This window comes from Ceratotherium simum, chromosome 21 (genome assembly GCF_057802395.1).
Source record: "Ceratotherium simum simum isolate JZ-2026a chromosome 21, ASM5780239v1, whole genome shotgun sequence".
NCBI classification, from domain to species: Eukaryota; Metazoa; Chordata; class Mammalia; order Perissodactyla; family Rhinocerotidae; genus Ceratotherium; species Ceratotherium simum.
This window is the reverse complement of record NC_141920.1, coordinates 16,933,881-16,949,970: the sequence shown is the minus strand read 5'-3', so window position 1 is coordinate 16,949,970 and position 16,090 is coordinate 16,933,881. Positions and strand designations below refer to the sequence as shown.

Sequence of the window (16,090 nt, the reverse complement as noted above, 5' to 3'; positions counted from 1 at the left end):
ATAGAGATTAAAAAGGTAAGTAGAAGTGGTTCACGGATGTAGCAAAAATTGGGATTGTGGCACGCATAAGACGCAAGGGTGGGAAACACAGTTGTAGGGACTGTGAGAGGACAGGGCCTTCCCTCAGGGCCATTTCACTCACAGGGAGGACTCTCAGATCAGCACAGAATGACATAGGATTCATAACAACAGCTTCTGCCTCCTTGTACACCTTCAAAGCACAGGCCCTTTCCATGGGCTATTTCTTTTACTCTCTGCAACAATACTTTGAAGGAGGATTTAATACAATCCCATTTGACTAAAGAAGAAAGTGAGGCCAGAGAGGTGAGGTAATTTGCCTAAAGTCACACAGCTTATATGAAGCTGAACCCAGATTCAAACCTGGGTCTATCCAACATCACAGCCCAAGCCCTTAGCTACTGTACCACACGGGCTCCTGCTCACCTGAGAAATTCACCTCCCAGAAACTCATAAAGCTAACTCTAGCCCTGCACTCAACGTGGGAGCTTCCAGGGCCAGTCTGGGGAGGAGGTGGGGGCAGGCAGGTGGGGGAACAGGAGACAGACCAGTTCAGGGGCCCTGTCTTCAGGGCCACACTGATGCCACCCTGGTACAAAACCTGAGATGTTCTGAACCTCATGCCCCGGGCTAGCTGAGAACTCCGGCAGGCCAGCCCCTGCCCCGCTGCGGGGGCACAACAACAAAAACAAGAAGAATGTGTGACAGTGACAATAGCAGCTAACATTGAGTGCTCCCTGCTTCCAGCCCTGGGCGAGTACTTCACGTACAGTCTCTGATTCAACCCTTATGAAAACATTTTGAGGTAGAAATCATTATCCTCCTTTTAGAGATGAAAGAATAGAAGTCTGGAGAAAAGACAAGACATGGCAAGCAGGAGGAGGAGCCAAGGCCCCACTCTTCACCACTCACTGTGCTCCTTCCAGAAAGGAGCCATTTATCAGGGTGTTGGCATGGCAACCAGAGAAGTTTAGACACCTCCCCAAACATCCCAGCTTCCCTCCACGGCTCAGTATCCATGACCTTAAAAGGCGTTACAGAAAGAGCTCTTAGCCACAAAATCGGAAGACATGAGGCTAGTTCCCCCTCAAACACTTACTGGCTATGGGTATTTCTTTGTCCCTTTCTGTGCCTCGGTTTCCCCATCTGGTCAGTGAAGGATTAGGACTATCTCCTAGGGCCCCGAATGGGTCTAGGGCAACACTGCCCACTAAAAATATAACGTGAGTCACATATGTAATTTTTAAATTTTCTAGTAGCCCTAGTCAAAAAGTAAAAAGAAACAGGTGAAATTAATTACAATGATACATTTTATCTATCCCGATATATCTAAAATATAATCATTTCAACATATAATCAATATAAAAAATACTAAGAGGTTACTTTATGTTCTTTTCTTACTAAGTCTCTGAAATCCAGTGTGTGTTTCATATTTATAGCACATCTCAGTTCAGACCAGCCACATTTCAAGAGCTCGATAGCCACATATGGCTAGTGGCTACCATATTGGACAGCACAGGTCTAGAATCTTTTTCAATCCATAGCTCATTTTAGGAGGATAAGACGTCTCAGATTTCTCCCTTCTTCCTGGGAAAGCTGTCCTGATCCTAGACTCTGAGCTGACAGGTTCCACGTAAGCCTGGGGCAAGGAGCCCGCAGCCACAATGGAGAGAGACCCAAGCCTCCTGGGCCGAGGAGGCTGGTGGCTGCTGGGGATGCTTCCTGTTCCTCTGCAGCCCGATTACTCACCAAAGCCCTTGGGAGGGAGACAACCCTGCTTTTCCTCCTAACCCAAAGTTTCCCTTAATTGGAAATTCAGTCTGAGCTTAAAACCGAGCCAGGGAGCTGCTCCCCGCCCCTCATGGCAGGCACCAACCCTGCAGGCCTGCAGGACACGTTCCTCAGACACCCGGGGAATCCAGATCCCCCTGCTCTCCCCTGGAGCAGCACCACGTGGAGTAAGCTGGACACCACCTTCTTGCTCCAGAGACTCAGTTCCTGGCTTGGACCTGGCAGCCTCCTGGAGGGAGGGCAACACCTTCACAGTCAAGGGCACAGGTGCTGTAGGAAGGACAAGGAGGGAAGGGAAAGCAAGGAGTAGAGAGGGGCAAGATTTTGTCCCCTACAGGCAAGAGCTTGGGGAAATCCCTCCTTCTCCCCAAGCTTGCATTGTCTCACCTTTAAAATCGAACACATTAGATGATGACAATGACTGCTGTCACTGCTGGCTGCTCTGTGCCAGGCATTGTACAAGCATTAGCTCATCTACTCCTCAAAACAACCCTAGGAAGAAAGAGGATCCAGGGTTCAGAGTGGTGAAGCAACTTGGGCCAGGTCATACGGCTCTTCAGTAGAAGAGCCAGAATTCCAGCTCATGGTCTTCCAAATCAAGAGTCTAAGCTCTTACCTACTGTAAGCTGTGCCATGTCCCGGTGGGGGAGCCCAGGACAGTCCTGATTTATGCCCGTCATAACTATATACACTTGGCATAATAATTTAAAATGTTCCCTTTAGAAGGGATAAATCTTCCTTACAGAAGAATTCCAAATGATATATGTTGATACTACTCCCTCTGGAGCTCAATTCCAGACCCTTCTACCTCTCAAGTATGGGCTGAACTTAATGTCTGGATTCTAAAGAATATAGTATGGAAAGGGGAAAATGGTAGCTTTGCAGCTGAGAAACCTGGCAGACACCACCTTAACCAAATGATCAAGGTCCACACCATCTGTGATAAGTCATGTCAAGGTCATGGCCGCTGATATGATGTGAAGGGAGGGGCATTTTACCTCTGTGGTCCTCTTCCCCAAAACCTATAATCTCAACCTAATTATGAGATAAACATCAGATTAACCCAAACTGAGGGACTTTCTAAAAACTTCCTGACCAGTACTGCTCAAAACTGTCAAGGGCATGAAAAACAAGGAAAGACTGAGAAACTGTCACAGACCGGAGGAGACTAAAGAGACTACACAACCAAATGCAATATGGGATCCTGGAACAGAAAAAGGACTAACTAGTAAAATTTTGGAAAAATTAGTAAAATTCAAATAAAGTCTGGAGTTTAGTTAATAGTAACGTACACATGTCGGCTTTGGTGAATGTGTTTGGTAATGTAAGAAGTTCACGGTGGTCTAGCAGTCAAGAAGTGGTGCCCACACCAATGCAGCCCAGGTTCATTTCCCGGTCACGGAACCAACGCCACCCGTCTGTTGGTTGTCATGCTGTGGGGGCTGCATGTTGCTGTGACACTGAAAGCTATGCCACCAGGACTTCAAATACCAGCAGGGTCACCCATGGTGGACAGGCTTCAGCGGAGCTTCCAGACTAAGACAGACTAGGAAGAAGGACCTGGCCACTCACTTCTGAAAAAATTGGCATGAAAACCCTGTGAATAGCAGGGGAGCATTGTCTGATACAGCGCCAGAAGGGGAGAGAATGGTGCAAAAAGACCAGACAGGGTTCCGCTCTGCTGTCCACAGGGTCGCTAGGAGTCGGAATTGACTCAACGGCACTAACAACAGCAAAAGAAGTTTAATGTGGGGGAAACTGGGAGGAGAGTATATGGGAACTCTATACTATTTTTCAACTTTCCTGTAAATCTAAAATTATTCCAACATAAAAATTTTATTTTTAAAAAGTGTCCCCTTTTACTCCCAAAAGTATCCAGGTTTGAACAGTCAGTTATGCGGTCACCTGTTCGTAAGCCTGGCTCTGCCCGTAACCAAGAAATCTTAAGAAAATCACCCATACCTTCTTTCCACCTTAATGATACTAACTGCTCACACATCCGTGGCAATTTATAGTTTACCGAGTTAGAGACAGCAAGATGTGCTGGTTAAAGCTTTGGGACCAGAGAGCTGGCAGCTGCAGCCTGCTTCACCCATGTGCTTGCCAGGTGACCTCGGGCATATTACATTCCTTTTCTGGGCCTCAGTTTCCACATCCGCAAAACGAACTCATTGAATGACGACAATGACTAGTGATAGTCATTGAGCCCTTGCTAGATGTCCAGCACTGGAGTGGACACTGTGACATGCCACCCAGTTTCAGGACTGAGGACTTATTTCTCCCCCGGCCCCCAGCTGCTCAGAGTGCTGCCGCCATCAGCCCTGTCCACGGATTGCCCCTGGCTGAGGAGAGCTGTCCAGCCCCAGGCCATGCCCCCTTCTGGAGGGTAGCCTGCACCAATGCAGAGGGTGGAAAGGTCCAGCTCCCTTGCCTCAACGTGGGACAATTTTGAAGGTCATCTCCACCGCAGCGCCCCCTGTGGCCGGCTGAGGCCTTTGCAGAGATTGCACTGCAGCCCAGAGTCTCCCTCTGCCCAGTCCTGCTCACTTCCCTTCCCCACAAGCCATGACCCTGAGGGCGCCCCCATAAACTCCCTGCACACTGATCTCCATCTCAGAGGTGGATGCCCAGGAAATTGCCCCAAGACTGGTCTGTGAACCACTGGACCTGCCCTATCTTTCTTAACTGTCAGGCCAACCCCATTTTCATAGATGAGACTATCGAGGATGCTTTAGCCAAGAACATACAACTAAGAAGTAGTGGTGCCACAGATGGGGAAACCGAAGCTCAGACAGGCAAACGGATCTGCCCAGGTCTCTGAGCTCAAAGACGGTAGAGCCAAGATTTGGCCCCGGGTCTGCTTAACTCTGAAGACCACAATGCCACAGCCTCCAGCCCAGGCCGTCAGAGCCACCAGCAGGGTTGCTGTAGGCGCCGGACAGGCGCATGCCTTTCACCGCTGTCCTGCCACACCCGCTGCTGTCCCTGGAGCTCACTCTGCATTTGCAAAAAGGGGACAATAACAGCACCTACTTCGTCAAGATCTTGTGAGGAGTAAATGAGTTAATATATGTAAAGACCTCAAAACAGCGACTGGCACATAGGGAGCCCTTTATAAGTAGGTTAAAAACAGGTCACATAAACAACATAAAGTTGCAGCTGTGAGACATTCCAAGGAAACGTCCATGCTGCTGAGTGAGAGTCGGCCTGTGACGGCGCCTGGGCCTCGTCAGCTCTCCAAGGGAGTCAGGTTTGATCTGAGTCCAAAGGAGGAGTAGGAATTAAGTGGGCAATAAGAATAAGGAAGAGCAGTCCAGGCAGAGGAACCAGCAGGAACAAAAGGCCTCTGCCAGGAGTAAACAAAGAAGGATGATAAAAGGCCAGTGTGACTAGTACAGAGAAAAAAATCCAAGCCCAGGGCAAGAGGGGTAGAAAATGGAGCCGGATAGGAGGATAGGGATGAGATTAGGAAGGGTCACTCACTACCTGGGTGATTTGGGACAAGTCACTTTATCTCTCTGAGCCTCATTTAGCCCATCTGTAAAATGGAAATAAACATAATACTGATCTTAGACGGTTGTAAAGGAGATTGAATGAGTCAATATTTGTAAACCACTTAAAATAGTACCATGCACACAGTAGGTGCTATAAATGTTTGAAGACAACATTAGAACTTCTGAAGTACAATGAGAAGACATAGAACGGTTTGAATATGAATGAAAGGGTGGGTGCTGAATGGACGCAAGGCTGGCGGGTGGGTGGGTAGGAGGGATTGAGTGAATGGAAAGTGTGGATGGATTGTTGGATGGAAGTATGGTTGGGTGATGGAGGTGGCGGGGTGGGTGGGTGGGTGGATTATTGGGTAGGTGGGTGGGAGTGGATGTTGTTTCAGTGGATGGAAGCATGGTTGGGTGATGGGGTGGTTGGATAAATGGAGGTAATTGGGTGAATGGAGGTGGCTGCGTGAATGGATGCATGGCTGGATGTTAGGATGGGTAGCTTGATGGATGGTAGCAATTGAGTGAACGGAGGTGGTTGGTGGATGAGGGCATGGATGGGTGGATGGGTGGTTGTTCAGGTGGATGTTAGAGAGGCTGAGTGACTGGAGATTGTTGGATAGATAGAGGGATTGGGTGAATGGAGGGGTTGTGCAGGTGGGTAGTAGACAAGTTAAGTGAATGAAAGGGTTGGGTGGATGGATGGGTGACTGGATGGTTGAATGGGTAAACAGAAAGTGGAGTGGGTAGGTGGGTGGGGTGAAAAGTTGGGTGGAGAGATGGTTGTTCAGGCGGATATTAGAAAGGTTGGGTAAATGGAATGGTTAAGTGAATGGAGGGGTTGGGTGAATGGGTGGACTGGAGTAGTTGAGCGGATAGACGGGTGAACAGGTGACACCATATGCTGAAGTGCCTCCAATTAACCCTCTAAAGATCATGAGGGGGAACCCCTGACGTTGAAGGAAGCACAAACAGGCTTGGAGACACGGCCTCCTAGGTTGCCCTGCCCCAGGACCCCTCCCCCAGTGGGGCCCATGCCCTCTGCCCCTACCCGGGGGTCCTACCTGGAGAGGGCGATCTCGGCCTTCTGGCGCGCTATGGCGGCGGCGCGCTGGGCGCCCTCCACGCTGTGCTCCGCCTTCTGGCGGACCTTGCTGCTCTTGAGCGGCAGCACGCGGCGCTTGGTGCCCTTGACCAGCACGTTGTGGCGGTACTTGCCCTCCTCGCGGCGGCCGTCGGGCAGCGTGGTGCAGCCGTAGCCGTGGCGCAGGTTGTCCAGCCACTCGCCCTCGTAGCGGAGGCCGCTGGAGCGCTCGCTCACGCCGAAGCCCGAGCGCTTGTCGTTCTTCCACTCGCCCATGTAGGTTTCGGTGGTGGTGGCGTCGATGTCGGCCTCGAAGGGCGCGGCCTCGTCGGCGCCCTCGCCCAGGCTGGCGGTGGAGGCGGCGTCGCTGGCGCCCGAGCTGAGGTCGCTCTTGAGGAAGCTGACGCGGCTGCGCTGGCTGCCCAGGGACGCGCGCGACTCTGCGCGCCGCAGCTTGCCCAGCAGCGCGCCCCGCTGGAACAGGCCGCCGCCCTTGGGCGCCCGCGTGGCCGCGTCGGCGTTGGCCAGCAGGCTGAGCGCGAAGCCGCCGCGCGGGATGGCCGGCGAGGGCAGCGTCGGGCCGTCCGAGGCCGGCGAGGTGGGCGAGTCCGGGGCCACCGTGCCGTTGCTGTGCTCGCTGCGCAGGGACGAGAGCGACGTGCGCAGCGGCGAGCGCACCACCACGGCCATCCCGTAGGGCACGCTCTGGCGCACGCCGTAGCCGTGGCGCATGCCGTTGGTGAACTGGCCTTGGTAAGTCCCTGCGGGCGAGGAGAGGGCGCGTCAGTGGGGCGGCACGACGGGGCCTGGGTGCACGGTGACCTGGGCGTGCCAGGGCTGGAGTGGGCCAGGCCATCCGAGGGGCAAGGAATTTGAAGTTATGAAAGTTGGGTGAGGCTCGGATTGGGTGAGGTTACCCAAGTGTGCAAGACAGAAGGGGTTTGAGCAATGTTGTGAATATTTCTGTTGGTGGGGACATGACAAGGTCACAAGTGTGCAAAATAGAGTAGGGTTGTGTGAGGCAGAGCATCAATGTGTGAAGTTGTGTGAGCAAGTGAGGCCCTGGGAGTGCATGAGGTTACACGACTGGGCAAGGACACAAGTGGACAAGCCAGAAGGAGTTTGCATGATGGTGTACTTCTGTTGGTGGGAACACACCAAGGTCTTTAGTGTGCAAAATAGGGTGAGGCTGAGTGAGTCAGTTTTAAAGTGTGAAGTTGTATATGAGCAGGTGAGGCTCCATGACCGTGAACTTAAATGAATGTGCACAGATTTTGAACCACACAAGAGAGAACGAATGTGCAAGAGCATGAGTGGGTAAGACAGTGAGTTTGTACAGTAACGTGAATATTTGCATTTGTGGGAGTGTGCAAGGTAGTGGGAACATGTAAAATCATGAGTGTGCAAGGCAGTGTGTGCACAGAGGGTGACTGAGATCACACGGGTGTGACAATGGGATGTAACATAAGGTTATGAGAGCATTTGAGGTCTTCAGTGTGCAAGGAAAGGCAAAACTGAGTGAGGGTACAAGACCTTGAGGGTCAAAGAGTGCCAAATTATGTGAGCAGGCAAGGTGCTATAAGGTTAAATCCTAGTGTACAACGTGAAGCTCATGAACAGATCAGTGAGTTTTCACAGTAGTGTGAATATTGGAGAGCATGGACTGTGTTGGAAAGCATGGGAGAGTGTGTATTTGTGCAAGGCCATGTGTATAGAGGACTTTTATGAGCATGCATGTCGGTGTCTTTGGACTATATGAGATCATGAGTGTGCAATGCAGTGTGAACACAGTGGGGAGAGTGCCCAAGGTCCTGTGGAGGCGACATTATGGATGTGTGAGAGGTTCTGAGTGTGCAAGGCCATCTGAGTGTTAAAGCACAAAGTAACATGAGGCACTCGAGGCTATATGAGTGTGTGAGGTTGAGGGCATTAGTGAAACAGAGCATGTAAGACCATGTGCATGCAGGATAGTGATGTGTACAAGGAGATGTCAACAATGAAGACCTCGCGTGTCCATGAGCGTGAACGCGTGAGCTCCTGGGAACAAGACTCTATCTGATAGGAGGCAGCACAGAGTAGTGGTTGGGAGCATAGACTCCAGAGCCAGGCTGCTGAGTCCGAATCTTCCCTCTGCCCTCACTGACTGTGTGACCTTGGGCAAGTGACTGAACCTCTTTGTGCCTCAGCTTCCTCATCTGGCAAACAGAGATAATCATTGCCTCTTACCTCATAGAGTTGTTGGAGGTTTACATGAGTTAATATCTCTGAAAAACTCTGGAAGAAAAGATATGTGTGTGATACTGGGATTCTACAAAGTTGTGCTAGTGCGTGAGGGCACCTGAGTTGTACGAACAAGCTGATACGAAGCTGATGAAGTGTCTTCCTGCTCCCACCCCCCATCCGACCCTGTTGTGCTCCCCAGGGCTCCACCCCAAACCTGCTCCCCATCCTCCTGGGTGATTGCATCATCTGGTGTTCTTACAACTGCCATCTATGTCCCACTGACTCCCCAAAATAGATCCCTCCCTCTCCCCTCTGCAGCCCCACATGTCAGCCTGGAGATGGAAGCCCCCTTGAAGTTACACAGGCACCTCCAGCTCATCATCCGCCCCCCACCCACACACGCACACTTGTTGCCCCTTCTTGGTCTTTCTTTCCTGCTGTAGCTCCACGGAAAGCCAGGCCCTGCCTTCATCTTTGAACCTCCGGGATAGAGAACAGGGCCTGACACGTAATGTTCACTGAATGGAGGGGGGAAATTCAGAGCCTTTGTTTTAAACACAAGCTGAGGGCTGGCCTGGTGGCTAGTGGTTAAGTTCACACGCTCTGCTTCGGCGGTCCAGGGTTCATGGGTTTGGATCCCGAGCATGGACCTATACACTACTCATCAAGCTATGCTGGGCCAGCGTCCCACATACAAAATAGAGGAGGATGGGCACAGATGTTAAATGAGGGACTGTCTTCCTCAGCAAAAAAGATGAAGATTGGCAACAGATGTTAGCTCAGGGCCAATCTTCCTCACCAAAAAATAAAAATAAAAAATAAATAAACACAAGCTGATACTTTCCCCTGGTTAACCAAAAAAACCAAATGGCTGTCTTCTCAACAAATCCTTCTACCCAGGATGGCTAGGTACCTGCACAGTCAGCCAGGTAAGGGACACCTAAGCTCAGCCCGACAGACACACTGCCCCTCGGGCCTTCGCCTCGGCTGGTCCCTCTGCCTGGAACTCTTGTCCTCCAGATCTCCTTCAAGTCTTTGCTCAGTGAGGCCTACCCTGACTGCCTTATTTAAAATTGCAGTCTGCCCGCACCCCCACCAGCACCCAGATATCCCTGATCTACTTTTCCTTTTTCTTCTATAGCATTTATCACCTGCTAACATATCATATGACTTATTTATTATGTTTATTGCTTTTCTCCCCCTGCTAGAATGGAAGCCCCACGAGGGCAGGGATGTTTCCTATTTTGTTCTCTGACGTATCCGCATCACTTGGAACGGTGCCTGGCACATACAGGTGCTTCATAAATATTTGCTGATTGATTGGCTGACCCTGTCCAGAAACTCCATCTCGTGTGTGACCTTGGGCAACTCTCTTCTCTTCTCACAGCCTCGACTGCCGTCGGTTGATGACGTGTTGGATATGAAGCTCTCTAAGGTTTGGCCTAACTTTGGGACACTGAGCTTCTAGGAATCGGGGGACTGTGACTCTGGAGGCGAAGGATGGCACGTCCACACTGCCTGGCTCCCCCCAGCACAGGCTGCTCCAGCTCAGGCTCCCGTCCCTACCCCACCCAGCCCTTTCTGCATGAAGAGCCCCCGTGAGGCTCATGTACGGTGCAGAGGGCTCACTGAAACCTCTCCACAGTCCTGTGCGGCAGGTGCCACGATGATGCTCATTTACAGGAGGGGAAGTTGGTGGTCTGAGAGGTTAAATGACTTGACCAGGGAAGCAGGATCCAAACCCAGGTCTCTCTGAGCCCATGGTTCCCAATCCTGGCTGCACATTAGAAGCACCAGGGAAGCTTTAAAAAAATATGGATCCCTGAGCCTCACCACTAGAAATTCTGGTTTAATTTGTTTGGGAGGGCCCTTCCAGCCCCTCTGGACAGCAGGCAGGAGCCTCTGGTAGTAAGAGGGCCGTCAGGGGTCTCCTCCCCTCCTGTCAATGACCAGCCAATGATCATGGAATATCAGCTATATAAGGGCCAAAGAGAAATGGAGAGAGACAGGGAGAGCAGAGATCACTGGGAATGATCTCATAGAGGAAGATGCAAGATGATCTCCATTTCACAGGTGGGTTGATGCTCAGAGAGGTTATACGACTTGCCCCTAGTCACACGTTGAGGAAGGAGCAGAACTGGGATTTGCCCTGAGGTCTGACTCGAGCTGGGCGAGGGGGCAAAGGGGACTGTGTGGTGGGTGCAGAAAACAGGGAAAGGAGAGTCTGGTACAACGGATGAAAAAAAATAGGGAGATAGATGGAAAACCAGTATGTTCCAATTTCCCAGCTCATGCACACGGGGTCACATTGCATGGGAGGCAGGGGGACAGAAAGACACGTGGAGTCAGAGACAAACTGGCTTCAAATATCGTCTAAGCTGGGGAACCTTGGACAAGCTACTCCTTCTGATTCTCAATTTCCTTGTCTGGAAAATGGAAAAATAATACCCACTTTCTGGGGTTTTGGAGAAGATTAAAAAGGAGACAACAAAAAATGGAAACAATCCAAATGTCCATCAACTGGTAAATGGATAAACTGCGGTCAGCCACACAACGGAATATGAGTCAGCAATAAAAAGTAGCAGACTACTGACCCATACAACATGGATGGATCCACTACTCATACGTACAACATGGATGGACGGACTACTGACCCATACAACATGGATGGATCCACTACTCATACATACAACATGGATGGACGGACTACTGACCCATACAACATGGATGGATCCACTACTCATACGTACAACATGGATGGACGGACTACTGACCCATCCAACATGGGTGGATCCACTACTCATACATACAACATGGATGGATGGACTACTGACCCATACAACATGGATGGATCCACTACTCATACATACAACATGGATGGACGGACTACTGACCCATCCAACATGGGTGGATCCACTACTCATACATACAACATGGATGGACGGACTACTGACCCATACAACATGGATGGATCCACTACTCATACGTACAACATGGATGGACGGACTACTGACCCATCCAACATGGGTGGATCCACTACTCATACATACAACATGGATGGATGGACTACTGACCCATACAACATGGGTGGATCCACTACTCATACATACAACATGGATGGATGGACTACTGACACATACAACGTGGGTGGACCTCAAAAACATGCTAAGTGAATGATCCAGAGACAAAAGAGTACGAACTGGATGATTCCAATCACATGAAAATCTAGAAAAAACTAAGCTATAGTGAGAGAAAGCAGCTCTGGGGTCATCAGGGGTGGGGGTGGAGGATCACTGTGAAGGGGCACAAGGGAGCCTTCTGAGTTGATGGAAATGTTCTGTATCTTGATTGTGCTGGTGGTTACACAGCTGTACATTTGTCAAGACTGTACCACTTAAAATGCAATGTATTGTATGCCTCGATAAAATTGATTTGATAAATAAATAATTTGTAAATAAACTTTTAAGGAAAAAAACCACCCAGCACAGTGTCCTGCAAATATCCATCAGGAGATCCTGTCAGCTCTACTTTCCAAGTGAATCTAGAAGCTGGCCAATTCTCGCCACCCCCAGTGCTACTAGATGGTAGTCTGAGTCCCCATTATCTCTCACCTGGGTTTTCATAACGGCTGCCGCACTGGTCTCCTGCTTCCTCCTTGCCCTCTTCCATCGATTCCTAACACACCCATCAAGGATTCTATTCAAATGTAATAAGTCAGATCACGACCTGCTCTGCCTCTTCTCAGTCAGAGGAAAATCTGAAGTCCTTAGTGATCCACAAGGCCCTTCCTGATCTCATCCCCATCACTCCTCTGTCCTCACCTCCTTCCATTCTCCCCTTTCCCTCACTGCACTCTAGCCACAAAGGCCTCCTTGCTGTTCCTCCCGCACACTAGCCATGGTCCTGCCTCAGAGCCTTTGCATTTGCTGTTCCCTCTGCCTGGAATGCACTTCCTCCAGTTATCTGCATGGCTCACTCCCTTACCATCTTCAAGCCTTTACTCAAATGTCATGTCAGTGAAGCCTCCCCAACCACCCTCTTTAAAATCATAAACTCCACTCAAGGTTTTATATTTCCCCCTTTGCTTTATTTTTCCATAGCATATCTAATAGAACATATTTTGCGTTTTTCTTGTTTATTGACCATCTCCTCACTGGAATATAAGTTCCATAAAGACAGGGATCCCATTCCTTTTTGTTCGCTGCTGTGTCCTCGGTGCCTAGGACAGGACCAAAGAGGTCTTCAATACATGTTTGTTGAACGAATGCATAAATGAATGAATGAACAGCGTGCTTTCCGTAACTGTTTATTCTCTTCTTTCGGCTCTATCCATCTGAAAACAGCTCTGTGAACCTGACTGCAGAGGTATTTAACGGTTCTTAAAAGACTCACGCAAAAGGACACAGCTAATTATGCCAGAGCCAAAACTCACATCCATGTCTGGCTGTGCTCTTTCCACTTGTCTCGGAAAACAGAAGAAAACGTGAAAGGGGACAGTGACCAAGAATAGGGCAGAGAAGATGGTAAAGTGGGGGAAAGAGAGAAGACATCTGCTGCCTGGGGTGGGCAGGTCTGTGAAATTCAATCAGCCAGTCTCCTTTCAGCTTAAATTTGGCGTGAGGGGGGCTGACAGGGCCCCTTTAAGCTCAGGAAAAACTGAGATTGTGACAGGAGAGTGGCTCTTGGCCACCAGTTGGGAGGAAGCGGCCAGGCCATATTAGGAGATTTGCAAGCAAGTGGCAAGAGGCGCAGACACCCAGGGGAGGCTGGGAGTGACGGGGCCCTGGGAAGGGGGAAAAGCCAAGTGCTGGGGCCATCTCCAGCCTGACTCTCTCTAAGACAGACAGCTCTCCCTGGGGACAGGAAGAACATATCCAAAGAGGGACAGAAGGAGGACCCTGCCAGCAGCTGTCTGGCTGTGAGGGGCCCTCTGTGGAAGGACGTGCCTCCTGCTGCCCCTTGGGCTGGCCCCCTCACTTGGCCTTGTAAACTCTGCAGGCCTTCCCACTGCCCTCAGGGTGAGGAGCAAGACCCTCAGCAGCCTACTAGGCCTGGCGTGGGCTGCCCCTGCCCACCTCTCCTGTCTTGTCTTGCACGGCTCTCCAGTCACACGCACCTTCGCACCTCAGGGCCTTTGCACCTGCTTCCCCTCCTCTTCTTGGCATGCTCTTTTTCTCCCTCTTCCCTGGCCAACTTCTACTGATGTTTTGAGCCTCAGCTTAAATGGGACTTCATCCAGGAAGACTTCCTGACCCCTACCCCCTGAGTTCTGCCACAGGATGTCATGTCACCCTGTACTTCTCGGCACTTTTTCCAATTGCGGTTAAATAATTATTAAGATATTTGTATACTGTAAGCCTTTCCTACCAGGCTTTGGCTTCTAAGGGGGAGGGAGTCATGTCTAGCTTATTCCTGCTATGATCCCAGCAATCAGCACAGTTTCCAGGCCCAAGGAAGCCCTCGGTAAGCAGCTGATGACTCTGTGAGTGTCTTCTCCTGGGTGACGTCCTTCTGTGCTTCCAGGCGACCCGGGGCAGGACTCAGCCCGCGGTAAGTGTGCCATGATGACTGGCAGTGGCTGCCAGTGTGTTCAAGTCTAGATTCAGCAGCCAGCTTAAACCCAGGGAATGACTGAGGACATGCAAAAGGCCGGTGAGGGTTGTAACCCTGGTAAATACAGTTCTGTCCCTCAGAGCGGGCTCCTGAATTTAACAAAACCTGAATATCACCTTCTCCCTGCAGTTGCCCTTCTGCTGTAGCATAGAATAACTTGGGTTCTAACCTTAACTCCGAGACAGAATAGTTCTAACACGTGCATGCATTATGTAAGCCTGCTGAGCCTCAGTTTGTCTTTCTGTGAGATGGAGGCAATGATACCTACTTTATATAATTGTTCATTCATTCCTTTGACTTCGACAAGTATTTGCTATGGACCCTGCATTCTTAGTGCTAGTGCTGGAGATGCAGCGGTGAATAAGTAGATATGACGCCTGCCCTCAAGGGGCTTGGATTCTAGTGGCGGGGACAGTCTAGATTTAATCAACCATCACAAAAATCAACGTTAGGCAGCCCCAGCCGTGGTGCAGAGTGATGAAGGCCCAGGTCCTGGGTGGCGGTGGTGTGGGGAGGGGTGGTTGCCCGAAGATTAAGTGAACTATCTGTGAAGCAACCAGCACACAGCAAGTGCTCAATAAAGGCCGGCTTTTGGGCAGGTCAGAGTCTTTGCTCAGAAAAGCTGGCCCAGAAAGGATTAACTGGGAAGATGGCAAGGAGCCAGGGAGGACAGAGAGAACTCAGAAGGAGAGGAGGAGACTAGCTCCGACTTTCTGCCCAGGTCTGGTTGCTGTGAGACAGCAGGCTTGTGCCTGGAATGCCTGGGTTTGGGCACATCCCTGACTCAGGAGGCCTTAGGGCTTCCATCCTTGGGAGGACGAAAGTTTCCAGGTCTGTTCATCAGTGAGACCTGCCTCCACACCCCTAAATACTCAAGACAGAGTAGTTTCTGGAAGCCACATCTACAGTACAAGATCCACCCTCCGGGCCAGAGATCGTGACTTAATTGATATGGATACTGGAGTGTTTAAAGCACCTCAGAGGGTTCTAAGATGACAGCCGGGGTGCGAGCTGTAAAACCTCTCCACCGACCTCCAATCAACCACGTGCTCCGCTTCTTCTGTCAACCTGCTAGCTGATGCCCTCAGCACCTGATGTGCCCACAGGTATTGTGCAGACACTGCTGGTTACCCAACGGCAATTCTCCCTTCTTTGCTGATAGAACCTCAGTTCTGTTCCAGGGTCCAGTCCTCCTCCATGGGCCTCAGAGAAAGGTCCTCAATCCAGGGGTAAATCCTAATTGCTCTAAGCCAGACTTTCAGGTCCCTTCACCTTGCCAGTGATTGGATTAGACATGAGCATTTGGTGAAATTTGCCATTGAGACATAAGGGAAAGTCAGCTGAGGGGGGTTGGGGATTGAGGGAAGCAAGAAAGAGTTCTTAGTTCTTATAAAGAGAAACATGCAGAGAAACATACCCTCTTTGGCTGCTGGAGGTTGTTGCATGTGGAGATGACCCATGGAGCTGTGGCAGCCATCTTGGGACCACGAGGGGAGCTAGCTGAGTACAAAGCTGACACTCTATGGATGGCAGAGCAAAAAAGTGGCAAGAACCTGGGTCTTTGTTGATGCTGTGAGCCTCCAAATTAACCAATCCTGAGACGGCCCTACCTCTGGATTCTTCATTACATGAAATCATAAATATCCTTAATGTTTAAGTCTGTGCTGTCCAATATGGTAGCCACCAGACACGTGTGGTTATAAAGCACCGAATTTCAAAGAATTCTTACAAAGAGAATGTAAAATATCTCACTAATAATTATATATCGATTACAGGTAGAAATGATAGTATTTTGGATAATGGGTTAAACAAACTATATTATTAAAATTAATTTCACCTTTTTTTGTGTGTGTGTGAGGAAGAT

At 50.2% G+C, this 16,090-nt stretch overlaps 1 protein-coding gene across 1 annotated transcript in view; it reads right to left on the bottom strand.

The window, feature by feature from the left end:
* The window catches only part of JPH2 (junctophilin 2), a 63,816-nt gene that overhangs the window by 33,288 nt on the left and 14,438 nt on the right, over positions 1-16,090 (bottom strand). The window contains 1 exon segment of the mRNA XM_087445242.1: positions 6,371-7,151. Coding sequence (XP_087301368.1) covers positions 6,371-7,151 — 781 coding nt within the window.